Source organism: Amphiura filiformis, chromosome 11 (assembly GCF_039555335.1).
Source record: "Amphiura filiformis chromosome 11, Afil_fr2py, whole genome shotgun sequence".
Taxonomy (NCBI): Eukaryota; Metazoa; Echinodermata; class Ophiuroidea; order Amphilepidida; family Amphiuridae; genus Amphiura; species Amphiura filiformis.
The window spans coordinates 58,478,856-58,497,955 of NC_092638.1; the positions used below are offsets into that span (position 1 = coordinate 58,478,856).

The 19,100-nt window shown below is 37.4% G+C and overlaps 1 protein-coding gene across 1 annotated transcript; it reads right to left on the bottom strand.

Annotated features, from left to right (window-relative positions):
- Positions 1–1,852: 1,852 nt before the first annotated feature.
- On the bottom strand, positions 1,853–17,175 carry LOC140165072 (uncharacterized). The gene is made up of 11 exons (XM_072188495.1): positions 17,038–17,175; positions 16,604–16,877; positions 16,078–16,254; positions 13,676–13,875; positions 10,900–11,179; positions 10,190–10,393; positions 9,111–9,307; positions 8,350–8,608; positions 6,478–6,546; positions 4,975–5,124; positions 1,853–4,241 (listed from the first exon to the last, which is right to left on the bottom strand). The coding sequence occupies exons 2-11, from the start codon at positions 16,755–16,757 to the stop codon at positions 4,075–4,077; spliced, it is 1,857 nt and encodes a 618-aa protein (XP_072044596.1). The 5' UTR covers positions 16,758–16,877; positions 17,038–17,175; the 3' UTR covers positions 1,853–4,074.
- Between the last annotated feature and the right edge of the window lie 1,925 nt (positions 17,176–19,100).

Below are 19,100 nucleotides of genomic sequence, written 5' to 3' on the forward strand. Positions count from 1 at the left end.
CTACATCCTGTGAAAAATCCATCAAAACATCCAACAGGAAAAAAATCAACTGGCAACACAGTCAACAAGTCAATCACCAAGAAATCAATAGGTAATTGGATGACCAGTTCACAGTCACACCACTCTTCGCCATACATACATTCTCCCAGCCACATTTCCCTAACACAATATGAAAAAAAAAAAAAAAATTCCCGGCGGTGACAACGTGCTGGGGTATTGACTAGGGGTAGTCTGAATTTAATTGTCAACACCTGTAGATTTAATCCGACTTCCGCTCTCCTCATGGTCCGTTAGAGTTGGGTTAGTGAACCATAAGAGTGTACCGTCCTTCGGAGGGGACGAATACACAGTCAATCCTATGAACAGACAGCGATACAATGGTATATATATATCACATTCAGTTGCGAAATGGTCTATATAGATATAAATGTTTTGATGATGATAAACATTAACGTTCGGGAATAACGTTTTCACGACACGAATACGAGTTCACAGATTTACGTACTTACAACGTCCATATATTACGTTTGTACGACTTTATATAACTTTTAGACAACGTTGTAACAACGAAAAATTGTTAGCTGGGGTCACGGCTGTTTGATGTATATATTTATTGGCTTCATTATTAACTAAATGCAAACTATAGATGGCGCTATTTATCCTAAATCATATTTTTTTTATTTGCAAGGGTTAGGTGATTAATACCGCCATTAAAACAGTTGGAATAGGTGAAACAGGCAACAAGAAAATTTTATAAACATATTTTATCAAACAATAAAAGGAATTATTTGTATTAAAAGCTTGAAAGTGTAATTTCCAGTAACTAAATAGCGCCACCAATTTTGGCATTAATACATACATTTTATATCCAAAAAAGCTTTAAAAATACTATAAAAGAAAATAATTTTGTAAAAGAGGGGAAATTAAAGTTGAGAACGACTCAAAAGCATTTGTATACATTAGCACGATATCACTTTAAGGTGTTTAAGCCTAAAATTTGGTTATACATGATGTTTTGTTTGAAAAACTAATAAATGATCCCATCAAACAACTGTGGGGTAATGTTATTTATATAGAACCCCATATTGATTAAGTAAAATTTACCTCAGAACTATGTAATATTACTAAATAATGTAAATTTTAATCAAATTAATTTGAAAAATTCATAATTTGGTAAATATTACGCCTAAATAGTTTATAAACATATTAAAAAAATTACAATAACGTGCCACTATCATGAGTATGAAATCAGGTTTGGAAAAAATATATATTTTAAAATATCGTACAGGGTGAGTAAAAAATGCAATAGAGCAAAGAATCGATATTTATGTAAGAACCAAGTTGAACTCTATTGAAAGTTTTTATAAATGCCACACTCAATACTCATCTTCTGTGAAAAAATGAAGTGACTCGCTACTACCGTTTAATTTTTATTGAGTCCTTTTGCTGCGATACCCAATTCCATTATTTGTCCACGAGGTACCATGTATTTGAATGAGAACACAAAATGCACGATAAAGGCACCAGCTCTGAAACTGACTTTAATAATGTTGATTTTTGCGTTACTTTAATTTCTTTCTTTTTTTCTGTTCAAACAAACTTTCTAACGTTACTTTAAGTCCTTCATACCTCACTCGACTCCAACTCCAGTTTTTTTAACCCCAATATGTCCAACTTACTGGATATTTTGTAATTCACTCCACTTCAATTTGCGCGCATTTCATTTCGACATTTGAAACACCCGCCTACAAATGTATATGTTTTTGATAGAGAATAAACATTCAGTAAAGGGAAAATAAAAAAACCAACAAATAATGTTTTTCTCCTTAAATAAGGCCAACGACAATAACACTTTGGGTGCTCCATTTTATATCAATGCCAATGACGTTAAGAAAATGGCAGTTGTTCCAAATCTACCTTACACAGAGTGGGCTGACATTCAAATTTTAGATGTCTCTTGGAAAAACATTAAAATTGGGTATCGCTATAAAATGTGGCATAAAAACAAAACGGTAAATGCTAATTCCTTGATTTTTTTCACACAAGCTCAGTAATGGATATGTTATTTATAAAATGTTTTAAAACCGAAAAGGTTCAACTCGGTTCTTAAATAAAAATGGATTCCTTTCTCTTTTTTGACTCACCCGGTACATTCCCAGCAAAAGTTTGGTCAAAATGTTTTAATTACAGGGCAATTCCGTAATTTCGTCACACACTTTCAAAAATTGTGAAAATTTTAAAATCGTCCACTGAAAATAACATAATTTTTGTCTCCTATCGAATTGATTTCTTGGTGATTGACTTGTTGATTGTGTTGCCAGTTGATTTTTTTCCTGTTGGATATTTTGATGGATTTTTCACAGGATGTAGCAGTTCATCAAAAATGTGAGAAAGCTGATATGACCTTCATCTCTGTTCATGGTGGCGCCCCTTCTCTTGTTGCAGATCATGTTGCAGAGAGGAACCATGTCATCGGTTGGGGGGAGGCAGAGGTCATAGGCACGGAGCAAGACAGATATAAACGTTGGGCCAAGGAGGCTATAGAGATCAGGAAGAGAAGGGGCGCCACCATGAACAGAGATGAAGGTCAATATCAGCTTTCTCACATTTTTGATGAACTGCTACATCCTGTGAAAAATCCATCAAAACACCCAACAGGAAAAAAATCAACTGGCAACACAGTCAACAAGTCAATCACCAAGAAATCAATAGGTAATTGGATGACCAGTTCACAGTCACACCACTCTTCGCCATACATACATTCTCCCAGCCACATTTCCCTAACACAATATGAAATTTAAAAAATTTATTTTGTCAGAGGCGCCGGCGGGGTTCGAACCCACGCTGCACTCAGCCGCTATAATGTACTCCTATACGATATTGACATAACACCAGCGCCTTAGACCGCTCGGCTATCAGGCTTGATGGTGTCATGATGAAAATTTTAAAATATAATCGCAACTTCATTACTTCAACATACCAAGTGACAAGCAAAGACAGAAAACGTACCATATTTTGGAATTTTATTTGTTTAAAAACATTAATGTGTATTAATAGCGCTCAATTGTTGATAACTACGTGTTTTAAATGAGGCTATACACGCACAATAGTCGGGGCAATAGTATATCGATTTTGATTCACACGTGCGCTACGAACTCGCCGTATACTAAAAGCATAGATTATCAATGTGGCGTGGCCTACCATTTTTCTTGTACATGTAGCTTCTTTTATACACGTCGATGTTTTCATCAATTATACAATTAACCCACATTAGACCCATAATTTTATTTCAGGAAATAAAAGATTAGATTACCATAAAAACGAAACAGTAATCATTTGTTGGGTCTAATGTCATTTATACATGGAATTTTCAACGTTTTTTCTATCGCCATTCTCGCTCAATTAGAAAAATATTTTGGCGTATATAAAATTGAAATAAAATTCTCTGCCTCTTAAACGACATCAAATGTGCCACAATTGGGTATCACGAATCGTTATATATGATGTGCAGTAATATTCATATTTTCTTTTATACAGAGGATGCTTCAGTTTTGACAGGAAAAATATTTTCTTGAAAACCCTCTCACTCGGTTATTTTAAAAAGGTAACCACGCTTCCCTAGAATGTGCAATAAATTAGCATTAAAAATGTTCTTATTCTAACAGCAAGCGTTTCTAGAATGCAGTATGGCGAAATGTGGTGTAGTTCACAGTAGCAGTCTTCATTCAGTGTTGATAAAGATAACCGAGTGGTTATCGAAACGTACACAGTAAGTGCAATTTATTGGATCAGAAATAAGAACCTTTTGATTGACTGTTTCTTAGGCTTGTTTTTTAATATACAACCTTTTTGTGTATTTAATATCAAATATGAGAATTAAAATATGGAAAAAAAATTGCGAACCTATTTTTTCCAATTTTAGGGTCGGTCGAAAAGTGCAAAAATCTTTTTCTTTTTAGGCCTAAGGTTAATTATTTTGTGAAAGTTCATTGGGAAATTTACGTATAAAAGGCTATGCTTTTCTTGTTCATAATCATGACAACAGTTTGCAGTTGGGACGAGCTGGCGATCCGTCTAGGGAGTCCCGCAGTTGGGACGAGCTCCGTTTAGGAAGGCTCGATTACGTGACGTGTTACGAACTACATAGCTGGCGCCACCTAGGAAGATGAATTTACGATCTTGCCCGTTGATGTTTTCTGTGCGCTGGTTCTTGCTATCACCAATCACTAGGACACGAGCACCTGGAAACAAAGCATCATTAAAGAGAAAAACTTGATAAATAGTCTGAAAGTTGAGCTATTTTATAACAACGAAAGTTCATTTTGTGTTGGTTGACATTATTATTTTTACCGTATTTTTATTATTGGTCTTATTTCGTACTGAAAAACAGTTGATCATTAAATTTCTTGTCAGATTAAATATTTTTTGTAGTTATGGTTGCTTAATATGGGTTGCTAAATAAAAAAGAAATGAATTTGCCGTTTCAGATGACAAGGATGCGCTAAGAAAAATGACCGCGCACGGGCGCTTTGAGCACTGTTGAGACAACATTTTTTAGCCTTATCTATTTGAAGACATGAGCGCAAGAAGACCGTAAGTCCACTTGGCCCCTCAACATGTATACACTAAAGTTACGTATAGTGTCTTAGGGTTTTATAATGTTTAATACATGTTCCAGGGTGAAAGCATCATGAAAGGTTGTGAAAGATTTATTTTGGCCCTTGAACATGTATAAAACATTACCAAACTATACGAAACTATACGCAACTTTAGTGTATACATTTTGAGGGGCCAAGTGGACTTACGGTCTTCTTGCGCTCAGGTCTTCAATTTTTTAGCCTGATCAATTTGCTTTCAAGCATCCGATATGTTGTGATTAGATGGAGTACTCATATAGTACGTCTATTATAGGTTTTAATGTTCTCAAACCCGGGGCTCAAAAATGTGGTACAGATATGGGGCAAGTTAACATACCTCTAGTTCCAGTAATGATGTCACAAGTATAAATTGGATCCCATTCTGGATGCACATAACGTCTGCCGCTTACAGCAACCTCACCAGTAGCTGCGTTTAAGGAATGAAGGAGTCGGAGCCGACCATCTTTACGAACCTTCGCGGTGTAAACTACAGGAAGAAACAAAACAAAATAAGCTATTGTAATGGATTCTGGATAACTTTTGCAATTTGCAGGAACCTCACCGGTAAGAAATAAATTCAAAATCAGAATCTCTTAGTTGTGCACATAGAGGCCGGTTCAAGAGTACAGATCCGTCGGAACATCATCCAAGCAGCAAAGTTCATTTCCCATTGAAAAAGCGTTATCCGACGGATCTGTAGTCGACCATTCTGCATAGTACCCTGGGTATCATGAATCGTGTTTTTAGCTCTAATACTTTGCATCGCACCTGATCCGATTACGCAATCACGTTAAACTACATATAGGCACGAAATGCGTTGGCCGGGCAACGGTCACGCACGTGGCTTGCTATACCCGTTCTGCTGGTTGGCACCCGAGTGGTCAGTGGATCAATTCCCTCGCGGGAAAAAACTCGGGGAAAAACAACTTTTATATTCATCTTCTTTATTCCTTCCTTCGTGCAAAAAACAGAGAGTGTGGTTGGGGCTAATTAAAACTACAAAACAATACAAGTAAGCCTCTACTAGCCTAATGCTGGTTTTATACATTCCTGCCGGTTTGCCGCTCTGAAGATGATTTTGCTTCACTGCGCAGTCACACCAGAAACGCTAGTGGTGACTAGCGCAAGCCGACGATCACTCCACCGCGCGGCCGCGTAGTAGTCAACTCGGAGCGGTGCCGCTCTGACGTATGAGAACAAAATTCAATTTTGGAGCGGTGCTGAGCGGCAAGAGTGGCTTTCAGAGTCATGCCGAAAGTATGAAACCAGCATAACGCTACTACCACGAAGCGACTGCAATACCATGCATCCCATGCATGTGACCCAATTGCGTAATCATGCCAAACTACATAATTATAGGCACGAAACAGTTGGCCGGGCGACGGTCACACGCGCATGGCTTGCTATACCCTTTTTCTCTTCATCATACTTCATCATACTCCAATGCAACAATTGCAATGCCAAGAAGACTTACCTGCGCATCGGGGGTTGTAAGGGTATTTAAATGAGTTTACCTGGACAATTGTGCATGAAAACTTGCATTTACACACTATTTGGGCCCATAATCAAGTTCGGTGTCAAACAGGCCAAAGAGATGCACACTATATACATGTACAGTATCGGACCAGACAGGTAAACTATATTTTTAATTTTTAATTCCCAGCCCATTCAAGTCTGCACCCTTTACCCGCCTATACACCATTGGATTTATATATAGGTTCATAGTATTCTTTTGTACAAAACACTCTTTTCATGGTCGAAATGAGAGATAACAAGCAAGCAATCATTTTCTGTATGGCCTCGGTTAAAACATGTGAATTTACTTCTTTAGTTAACTTACCATAGTCAGAATTACAGTAGTCCGTCTCCCAGTCTTCTGGTAGGTCCTCTGCACACACTGGACAACGTGCTGAATATAATAAAGGTAAGTATTGAAATATCGAGAGCTATATCAAGAACCACTGAACCAATACTAGGCTTGTTTGTACTCATTTTGATGCATTTTTCATACCGATTCCACTAGGTCATGAAAATTTACAGACAATACAAAGCTTGCACCAAAATCGACCCAAAACTTTTGAAGACAGTATATTAGGATCGGGAGCGCTAGTTCAAATCGTTTGTTTGAAATCAACCAATAATGAGAAAGCATGTAGGAATATATTTTAATACGAACAAGGCATAGTGGTTACCATTCCGTTACAACTGAAACGAGTGTTGTAGTGTGTAAGGTATGGCTTAGTGGTAGTGTTCAGTTTTGTAATATTTTCGACATTTTATAAAGTCTAATGAACTAATGTTGCTATTTTTAAGGTTTAAACCCCCGATACTGTTAAAAAAATATCGTGATTAACGCAGGCGACCCTTCTGGTATGTATAATATATTGCAAATTGTTAGATGAAAGACCTTATAAATAATTATTAAAATCACGGACAGTAAGAGCCACAATATTATGTATCTACATTCCAAACGGAACCGCTTTATAGAAACATATCACCCTTTTTTAGCAATCGCTAGGCGATCTGTTTAAAAAAGCGCGAACGTAAATGTGACGTGTCATGTCAAAAGCAGACACTTTTGGGCAGGTTATCAATTTTGAGGTTTTTACATATCTTAAATATAGAGATATGTTGCTCCACAACGCCGTTTTCCCCCAATGAAATCGGACATTCCTAAGCGAAGATATTGAGTTCGTAAGTTGTGGTATTATAAAATTGGAAATTGAGATATAGGCCTTTAAAAATATTATTGACAGTGTTGAGAGTAGTAATTGCTTTGAAAAATATCTCAAAAAATACAAGATGCCAGTTATATTCCGGTCTGAAACAATCACACAATATCTTAAACATGAATAACATCACAAATTCGCAACAAACCCAAATTGTGAAAAAAATTACCCTGGGCAGACTTTTGGTTATTTCTCCATTTACGGTCCTGCCCAAAAGTGTCTGCTTTTGACATGACACGTCACAAATGCCTATAAACTTGGGACACTTAAACTAATGTTTGAATTGGTGTCACACCTATTGTCATAATACAATAATTAACCCCTCCCCCCCAAAGGCTTTCATTTTGACCCTTATTTGTTATTTATAACTGAGATTTCAAATGAATTTATCAAAAAAACTTTTCGGAGATTGCTAATTTAATGCTCTCAACCTTAAACGCGTCAACACGACAGGTTTGAGATGGTGGGGAGAAATAACTGGCAGTTTTGCCTTTTCAAATTTTTGAATCGGTCTCGGTGTTGATTTCCGCTCTTGACAACACCCTTTTCCCGTGTCTTGTATCCTATCGACACTTTAAGAAATTTTCGTTTGTTTTGTGAGGTGTCATGCCAAATTATCACGGTTCGCAGGGCGTGGCTCGTAGTGGACATCTGATGTTCAACAAAATTCATTTTTTAAGAATCGAGAAATCAAAACCAAGAACTTGAAGGTACCCAATGTGTATAAGTTTATTATAGGTTTTGGAAATGAATTATGTGTTTACGTTTGATTTGGCAAATGGCTGTACCGACAGTATCGACATCACGTGACTGTCATCAGAAATGCACAAAGTTACACAATAAATTCGGTCTAAGTTAAAAAGCCGAACTAAAATGAAATGTCAAACATATTGATTTAAACATAGGTTTAAGATTTAAACGATACTTGATGTACTCAAAAATCTAGACTTTGCCTATCACTAATTATAAAGCTCACAGTATACCTTTGCAATTTGCAAATGGTGTACATCCAATTAAGTGGTGTGGATTTAGCGATTTGTCAGTCGCAGACTCGACACCTTCTACATCGAAAGGCAGTTGTGGGTAGACTGGAACAGGGGCGTCTCCCTTGCCGAATTCCATACAAAGATAGGTCATCTGTGTGCAGGTTGCATTGGTACCATCAAGTGCATACTCGATGTCTGGAAAGGTGGCCTCAAATCCTCCAAACCACGGTGGCCTCCTTATTGTTTTACTCAGAACCTGTTAAAAGAATGCAACATTTGAATGTGTTAAAAAGTGGGAAGGGAAGTGGTACTTCGCCTCGTCATTAAATGTAGTTCTAGTTTGTCTTTTATTGTAGCTACGTTTTTGTGTGTGTACTTTAATTAAAATCAAGCTACGTTATAATCTGCTTAAAGTGGAAGCCCCACTTTTGGTTCAAGATCCTTAGGGAATTAGACAAGGTTAAAATTTATCCATGTAAATTCTGTTCTGTCTGTCAGTAGAGTAACAGGTGTAAGTCAGTTCTTCTGTGGAGAAATGGCTAGGCGGGGCTTCCTGTTTAACCACGTTGTCAAAAACTAACTTCCGTCTAATTCCGCTGGGCATAAGTACAGACGTTATGGAAGTTAAACGTTAAAAGAGCAATCCGGGAGAGCAATCAGTGTGTGGAATTATGTTTGTGAAATTATGCGCAACTTAATTTGGCATAATTTGCATACATTACTGATTAGTAATCGGTGATTAATACATGCTTTCTTGCCTGTTCTTTATAGCCCATTCGTTCTCCAGAGCCATCATCATTGGCGCTGACCCATATACCGACTTTACATAGTCCCTTGCCTTCAACTCCCTGACCTCTTTCATTTATCTTCACGTTAAGATTAACAACCAAGTCATTGGCCGCATTCTCAAAGATGGTGCCTGGAGTTTCTGGAGTTACCTTCCATACAGGCACATCTATAAGAAATATTTATATATAACATGACAACATGGTTATGACTGATTGACTGTTTATAGGGTCGGTCAGGGCTGATCCCTGGGAACGTTCGGTTTCTGAAATGCACCCAAAAAAAGTTCACACCAAAAAGATAATTAGTTAGAAACTGATTGGTTAATTACATGATATACACGTACGAGTAACCAATCAAAATAGAGCTTTAGATCTCTCGGCAATAGGCCTTTTTAAACCAATCAAAATAGTTCTTTGAGGCCGATAGTACGGCCGGTAGTGCTCATGGTTGGCAACCCTCCCATGTCGATGGTTGGGATAAATACTATTGACCCATTATATGTGATGCGATCAAGCAAAATCAGTCGGAACTCGGAAATATTGATTTTGAGATATAGCCAAGCAACGAAAACATTTCCTTTTGTTTTGGAAACTCTTTAATTGCTCATATCTTTGGAACTGGTTGTTCAATTTCAATGGGGTTTTCTGCAAAATCCAGCTTTGTAAATGTTTCTTACTATCCTATAAGAAACTGTATATTTAATATTTCCAAGTTCCGACTGATTTTGCTTGATCGCGTCACATATGTTCGTGTAATAATAGTTCACTGACCTTCTGCGGTCTTACAGGTGCGTAAAGAAATTCATCGGATCCGAGCTTTATGTATTTATTCGCTTTTATTTTCTTATGTACATATGAAATTAATAATAATTAATAATAATGGAGCACATAAACATGGTGAATTTTTAAAGTTATTAAGCAGGTGCTTTAAACATTTTATTCTATATTCTATATATTCTCAATCTATACTCAAGCAGTCATTTCTCGCACCTACACTACATGTCCGAATACACTTACTCCATGGATAGATATGTCCGAATTATACTTACAGTATGGACAGAAATCGCAGCATTCATCAGGATCCGTGATGGGTTCGTCACAGAACGTAGGTTGGCAACTCTTAATGTCACATTTCACAGTTGAGTTATCACAAGAACATGTCGTACATTCGTCTATTACCAGCGCGTCGCCATGGAGTAGTATGGTCCCCCTGTAGCTACATGCTAAGAGATCCTTACTAGCTGCCGTTCTAGCTGCAATGACAAACAGCAAATATATAAGATTATAAAATACGTTTATTTCAAATACTGCAATTATACTTTTAACATGTATAAAGACAAAAATTTTAATACCACCATTACCAACTGAAAAAAATCGAATTTACAATAGAATGAATGGATTGACACATAGTCTAGTGTGGTATTAGGGGTATCTACGTCATCAATTTTAATTTTCATTTTCACATTTGTTCAAATTTAAGTAGCACCATAAAAAACATAATAATATAATAATGTGGAATCGACACCAGAATTCAGAATTATGGAAACTTGAAAGTCCCGGATTTTGAGAAAATCGTTTCAAATGAATTTTTGGACCCAGAATGTTCTAAAAACCATAATCTTTACACAAAATTATATATTTTATCATGTATTTATATAAAAGGAAATCTGATGTTACTCATTGTAATTCGTCCTTTGCCGGTACATCACTTTTTAAAGGGATTTCTTATTAGTTGTGGATTAGTCTGTATTAATTATACCTTTACAATAATAATCTGGAAATGATGAGCAGGCAATTAAGTGTTCTGGGTTTGGTGAGCTATCAGTCTTAGACTCGACACCCTCTACTTCAAATGGTAGGTGAGGATAGGTTAAAACAGGTGCATCTCCCTTGCCGAATGCCACACATAGATGGGTCAGCTGAGCGCAGTTTATATTGGTACCACGAAGAGTGTACGAAATGTGCTTAATAATGAATTCAAATCCTCCAGAATGTGCCGACCTCACTAAGTCTGTTCCAGCCTGTTCCTGTGTTAAAACCTATCAAAGAAGAAACTTATAGTGCTAACATTTTGAATATTACGCTATTCTGGCAGAACTTTAGTCACCAGCTTCTTTTGTTATGCATAGTCGCGCTAAAGGTCGATCGACACATGCTGAAATCACCACAGAGATACACCTTTTTGCTATGAAATTAATTTTCTCGATCAAATATAAAGCAACATTTTTTTCTTCAGTAATGTCAGTTAAAAACATAGTGCTTGGATATACATTTAAAAACAAATCCTGGTGTTAAAATTAGTGTAAGATTTTTGATTTTGATTTCCTAAATCTGTAAGGTGTGGGTCTATATATTATAGTTTTGTTAGAATTTTATCTTTTTTCACTTGCGACTGCCAAAATGTTCAACCCAGTACGTCATTTCTATTATAACCAGCAGAACCAATTGATAATTCGATTGTGGCTTGCAAAATCATCAATCCATGGGTACATTCGCGCAGGGCCGTTCCTAGGGATTTTGCCGCCCTAGGCAAAGCCTTCCCTGCCGCCCCACCAAAGCATACCACCAAAAGTGTTAAGGGGGTCCGATAAGGAGGGTTACCCCTTGAAAACTCATCAGTTTTGACCTATTTGTATACTGCCTTCGACCGTTTTCCTAAGTGGCGTAGATTTATTTTTGGATTTGGGTTGGAAAAAATTTCTTTTAGTATAGTGAATTCAGCACCTTTTGGCGATATAATAAGTTTACGGTACAAATGCGAATAAACAAACGGTATAAATGGAATTTAAAAATTGCACTTTTGGGAGTAAAATGGCCAAATATGAGGTTAATTTGTCAAAACCCACATATAGGCGTCAACATGGGGGGGGGGGTGATTGTATGGACCATCCTCCCGGGATCTACGCCTATGATTTTCCTTCTTTTATGCATTTTCTCCCACTTTTTGTTCTTCTTCGGCACTTTGTGTTTTCTGTTTCTTTTCTTCTCTCTTCTATTCTTCCTTCTGTTTTTCTTTATTCCTTCTGTTTTTTCACCGCCCATTTTCATCTTACTTTTTTTCCGCCCGTTTTTTCTTTCTTTTTCTCCGCCCCATTTATTCTTTCCTTTTCTCTGCCCCGTTTCTTTTCTTTTTTTACGTCCCCCCTTTTCGCCCTGTTTTCTGTTTCTCTTTTCGCCCCCTTTTTATTTTTCCTCCCATTTTTTCTTTTTATATGCCTTAATTTTCCCCCCTTTCTTTCTCCATTCCCGTTTTTTCTTTTTTGCGCCCCTTTTTTTGCGCCCCTCTGCGTTTGCCGCCCTAGGCGGCCGCCTTACCTGGCCTAATGGTCGGAACGGCCCTGCATGATTCGCGAGTTGATTTTGACAAAATTGGTAGTCGGAATTGAAAAACGGTGCAATCAAAACCGAAATTCTGACAAAAATATCATATATAGCTCACGTGTGTTAGAAAGTTGGGAAAATCGTTCATTAGCGAACTATATTATTTTGAAAAGCTAATCCAAAAGAAAATTCGCGTGCCAAGTTGAGGTTGAAGCCTATCAAAATCGAAAATCTTACACTAAATGACTGAATTTCACGCCTAAGTTTAACACTGGGATTTGGAAAAAATATAGTATCTAGCATTGTAATTTTCATGACATTTACTGAAAAAATGAACATTATTGCTTTTTATTTGGCCGAGAAAATTAATTCTACATTGAAGAGGTGCAACCCAAAATTTTGCTCATTTCAACACCAAATTCGATCGTTTGTATTGCTTCATTAAATGACTGAGTGAGCCTTGTATAACAATAGAAATCGGTTGACTACAGGCTGAGTAAAAAAAAAGTAAACTCATGTTTGAGGGGTTGTAACTCGAGATCTGTAAGGAATCTGCTAAAATGAAAATACCACTGGAAAGAGCAAATTCTACACGTCTAAAAAAAAGAATTGTTGCAATTGCTCACAGCAAACTCAAGTTATACCCATTTCAATACAACCACCTATTGTTGTAGCTGCACACGGTTTCACTTCCCAAGTAGGAGCCTACCTATTATAATGATTGGTAAGTCGCGATATTCAAATGCAAATAATGTTTTGTGGCAGGTGTGGTATAGGTCAATAATTCTTACATGTTAAAGGGCTCTTTTCAAAATGAATTTTACCTCATTGCACTACATTATAATAAAACGGGCCAAATGACAACATGGCACCACAATTTACCGCACGGGAGTGCACGTTTCTGTCGACGAAGTATCATGAAACTAAGAGTCCCACTGAAGTTCATCGTCTTTTTCGTCTGCAAGTTCCTACAGCTAACCCAGAACATGATCATGTCAGAAATTAATAGTTTGTTCTGGGTCTGATTATTCGGACTACAGCTAACCGGGTTTCATGTAAGGGAGCAGTATATAAGAAGCTCAATGTTTATTAACCTTCAGGTGTTCTGGGCCTTGTGTGAAACCAGGTTTGTAAAAAAAAACATTTTGAAGAAAACTAAAAGGGTTTTTGTATTTGCTGATATGCACAAGACCAGTTCCACATATCTTCCTTACCTGCTCCACATAACCGAATCGTTCTCCAGAGCCATCATTAAAGCTGCTGCCCCACGCACTGACCTTCCAAAGTCCCTCGCCTTCAACTCCTTGTCCCCTGGTATTGATCTTTACCTTCAGATTAAACAAGAGGGACTCCACCGCATTTTGATGAATGACTAGCAAAGTTGATGGAATATTGATATTCCATACGGGAACATCTGAGGAGGTAATAACAAATTAATGATATACGTTTCTGAAGCGTTGTCTTAATATAAACAGTTACACCAGCTTGTGACAAATTCTACATATAGCTCCATACTCCGGGGATTCACTTCAATATAAAATATATGTACAGGCTGAGTCAAAAAGAAGTAAACTCATATTTGAGGGGCTGTAACTATAGAGCTTTTTTTTTTTTTGGGCTTTTTCTAAATGTAAGCAAAACCAAGGTGATGGTCATCAACCAACAAGAAGAGAACACCACTATTCATGCAGGAAACCAAGCAATTGAGGTTATCAAACAGTTCAACTTCCTTGGATCCATGATTTCAAACCAAGGCGGATGCTCTACTGAGATCAGACGTCGCATAGCAATGGCAAAAACATCAATGTGCACCATGCACAAGTTATGGAAGGACAGAAGCATCAGCAAGTCAACAAAGATTAGACTTGTCTCCTCTTTGATTTTCCCGATCGCAACATATGCGTGTGAAACGTGGGTGATCAATGCGGCAGATCAAAGAAGGATTGAAGCGTTTGAGATGTGGTGCTGGAGAAAACTTCTATGCATCCCATGGACCGCCAAAAGGACAAATGAGAGTGTTCGGCATGAAATAGGAGAGAAAGTCTCACTCATCAACTCAGTGAGGAAACAGAAGTTACAGTATTTTGGACATGTTGCCAGGCGAGAAGGAGTCAATCTAGAGAAAGTGATAATGTTCGGAAAAGTTGAGGGAAAGAAGCAGAGGAAGACAGAGACTCAGGTGGACAGATGGAATTGTTTCGTTAACCAAAATGTCAATTTACAGCTGTTACACCAAAGCACAAGATCGACATGAGTGGAGAAACTTCATCAGAAAGGTCACGAATACTCAGATATGAGTAGATCGACGACGACGAACTATAGAGATCTGTAAGAAATCTGCTATAAATAAAAATATCATTGGAAAGAGCAAATTCTACACGTCTAAATAAAGCAAATAATTGTCGCAATTGCTCACAGGAAACTAACGGTTTCACTTCCCAAGTACCTGTTATTCATAAGGCGCGATATTCAAATACAAAAAAAGTTGCGTGGACAATAACTGACTTATTTTTGCACAAGTGAACTCAAATCAAATCACATCGAAGCAAGTTTTCTTAGATTTAGAGAAACTTGCAAAGCAGCAAATCTGATTTTTAAAAATATGTTATCAAGCTATATTTAGAAGATATATATTTTATTTATGTTTTAGTATGTACTAGTATGTACAATTATTAAACCTTACCAAGCTGGTAACTACTAACTTTTCCCAGATTTTTTGTCAAAATAGTGCTATATTATTTTAATATTATTGTAATGAACTATTTTGCACTGATGTTTGCACGAGAGCTGCATCGCGCATCGTACATGCATGGAGTCGTTTCTTTTTTAAGAGCTAAAAAGAACTCTACCAAAAACGTATCAGTCACGGGAAGCACGAGAGATCCAATATTTACTTGCAATGTTATTCATTTAATGTTGTTAGTACTTATGTTTCAGAAGTTTACATGCATTGTTTGTTGAAAATTAATTAAGAGCAAAAGTTGTCATTTCAACAATAAATCCTGTTAGCACTTTGCTGATTCGTCGAAATTGCAATGCATGAAAATCAATCAGCCGTGTGCAGCTACAAAAATGGGTGGTTGTATACAAATGAGTATAACTTTAGTTTGCTGCGAGCAACTGCAACTATTCTTTTTTTTTTGCTTAGACGTGTAGAATTTGCTCTTTCCAATGATTTTTTCATTTATAGCAGATTTCTTACAGATCTCTAGTTACAGCCCCTCAAACATGAATTTACTTCTTTTTGACTCAGCCTGTAGTGCTGATACTTTGACAGTAAGGCGATTCGGTGAGAGCAAATATATAATAAGGGGTCAGTGGGTGATATCACGATTTTTGGCATTGGGTGACAGTGACGTATCGTGGCCGCTCCTACCCCGGGGCGATTTTTTTTTTTCGTACATCATATTTGTAACGCATACGTGTAAAATCAGTTGATATTTCAGAAAATCTTTTTTTTGAATAATGGGTTTTCTGCTAATGTATAGTTCGTTGTCACCCCACAAGATAAGTATAAGATCTAACCCAATGCTGAATAACGGGTCTTCTGATTACCGGGTCTTCTGAGCGACGGGCTGTACCCCCTATTTACTCTACAAGTCTTAATTATACTTACAATATGGACAGAAATCACAACATACAGATGGAGACGAGATGGGCTCGTCACAGAAAGTGGGTGGGCAAACCAGATCTTCACAAATCAAATTAGCGTTGTCACAATTACATGTTGCACATTCAACTACCACCTCATCCCCATGTTGAATTAATGTATCCTTATAGTTACATGGCAACCCTGGAATGACAAGCAAAAGAACGGACGGTTACTTTCTATGTAGAGGTATAATAATGTGGATATATTGAAAATCATGCGAAAGTTGGTTTCAACAAACACCCAGATATTTACAAGAAACACGATTTGCGGTTATTTAGAGGTAAATATGTCTGTGATGTGGACATGGTTGACAGGAAGTATATCAGATCATCCGATGCTTGGCACGTGAATGCCAGACATATCGACACTATAAGGGCCAACTTGCATCAGGAATCCACATGGTTTACAGTCGATTGACATTTAGCATGCAAAACAAATTTATTTATAAAAAATAGAACAAGTATCATCACTAAAGGTTGCCGTATAATACCTGTGCAATCTGCAAATGGTGAACATCCAATTAAACGATGTGGATTTGGTGAGTTATCAGTCTCAGACTCGACACCATCCCGATCAAAATGCAGTTGTGGGTAGATTGGATTAGAAGCATCTCCCTTGCCGAATTCCACACAAAGGAATGTCATCTGGGCACAGGTTGCATTGGTACCATTTAAAGCGTACTATATGCCTGCAATGGTGTATTGATAGCCTCCAAAATATGGTTTTTTCATCAACCTTTGTGCAGCTTGTCCCTGTGTTAAGACCTGTAATAGTAGTAAATAGGGGTACAAACTTGTTTTTAAACTAATTTGAAAAATCGAAAAATCTTGACGTTCTCCAAATTAACATGATTACCGAAGCGAGTAGCATATTACACTAATAGCAACATCCATCCGGTCAAGCTTGGTCAATAATGTTTCTCACCTGCTTCATATATCCAATTCTTTTTCCGGAACCGTCATCATTTGCGCTGCCCCACACACCGACTTTCCACAGCCCGTCGCCCTCAAGTAATTGACCATTGCCATTGGTCTTCACGACAAGATTAATTACCAAGTCGGTGACGGCATTCTTAAATATGATGTCCAAGGTTTCTGGGATAATCTGCCATACAGGTACATCTGTGGAGATATTGAACCCTCGTTGACTATATTATTGATTATTTAAAAGATTATTTCAATTTCAATTCATGACCTGAAAGGTTTGCGTCCAAATCAGTATTTTTCGATCAATTAAGACTCTATCTCTAAAATGCTATAACGCAGTGAATGGTATCTCACACCAAAACCAGGAGTAACAAGTTCTTCCATGGTCTTAATAGTCGGTAACAGTACTTTAAGTGGACACATGGCCACTCTTAGTGGACACATTTAGACATTGTTTTGTATTGTATCATTAAAAGTAATGATGATAAGTACATTTTCATAAAGAAAATGATGCAAGAAATTCAACTAGCACAGCAGATTGCTGGAATAAATGAGCAGTTTTTGAGAAAAGCACCAAATTTGACTTTTTTTCGTCCACCATAATAAACTTCATTACATTTTCAAATTGAGATGAAAACTGCATACTAGTGATGCGATAGAGCAAAATCAGTCGGAACTCGGCCATCCTAGTTTTGAGATATGGGACAAATAATTTGTGTAGTGAAATTTAGCATGCAAAACATATTTATTTAAACGATAAAGCCAAAAAGAGAATAAGTATCACTAAAGGTGGCAGCATAATTACCTATGCAATCTGCAAATGGTGAACATCCTATTAAATGATGTGGATTTGGTGAGTTATCAGTATCAGACTTGACACCTTCTACGTCGAAAGGCAGTTGTGGGTTAACTGGATCAGGAACATCTCCCTTGCCGAATTCCACACAAAGGTATGTCATCTGGGCACAGGTTGCATTGGTACCATAAAAAGCGTACTCGATGCCTGGAATGGTGAATTGAAAGCCTCCAAAATATGGTGGTCTCTGTACCATTTGTCCAGCTTGTCCCTGATTTAAGACCTGCAAATAAAATAAGTAGGGGATCAAACTTATTTTTAAACCAATGTGAAATATCGAAAAATCTTGATGTTCTCTAAATTAACATGATAAACAAAGCGAGTAATATATTACACTAAACATGCTAAAGCAACATCAATCCGGTCACGCTCGGTCAGTGATGTTTCTCACCTGCTTCATATATCCAATTCTTTTTCCGGAACCATCATCATTTGCGCTGCCCCACACACCGACTTTCCACAGCCCGTCGCCCTCAACTCCCTGTCCTTTGTTATTGACCTTCACGACAAGATTAATTACGAAGTCGTCGTTGACGGCATTCTCAAATATTTCTGGGATAATCTGCCATACCGGTACATCTGTGGAGATATTAAAATGTCATTGACTATTTTATTGATTATTTAAAAGATTGTTTGGATCTCAATTTCAACTCATGACCTCAAATGTTTGCGTCCAAATCAGCATTTTTTCCGATCAATTATTAAGACTCTAAAACGCAATAACGCAGAGGACGGTATCTTACAACCAAACCTTCTGTGCCTTTGCGCATTGTGAACATGGACTTCTGAAGATCCACATAGAAAAATATGCCGTTTGGCGCTTAGGCCTATTGTCAACTCCATAATCACATACAGGCGGGAGAACGGTGGACACGCTGATTTTTTTCCATGCATTGGGGACGTTCACCCTAAGAATCCTGATAAGAAATAAATTAAAGCAATTGCCCTGTGTATTATGTACCCTTTTTAGCCCAATAGAGGACAATTGTATTTTTTGCGTGCATTGCTCGCATTGTGCGCACCAGCTCATCATATACCAGGATTCACCTTTATTGTAGGCTAAAATAGTCTGCAATTGAATGTTTGTTGGGGACAAATGTCCCAGGAAGACAGGCACAACATATTACGCGTTCCCCCATAATTTCTCTATTTACAAATTTGCCGGTTGATGTTGCTTGTCATATCATTGGTCATCTCTGGCGTGG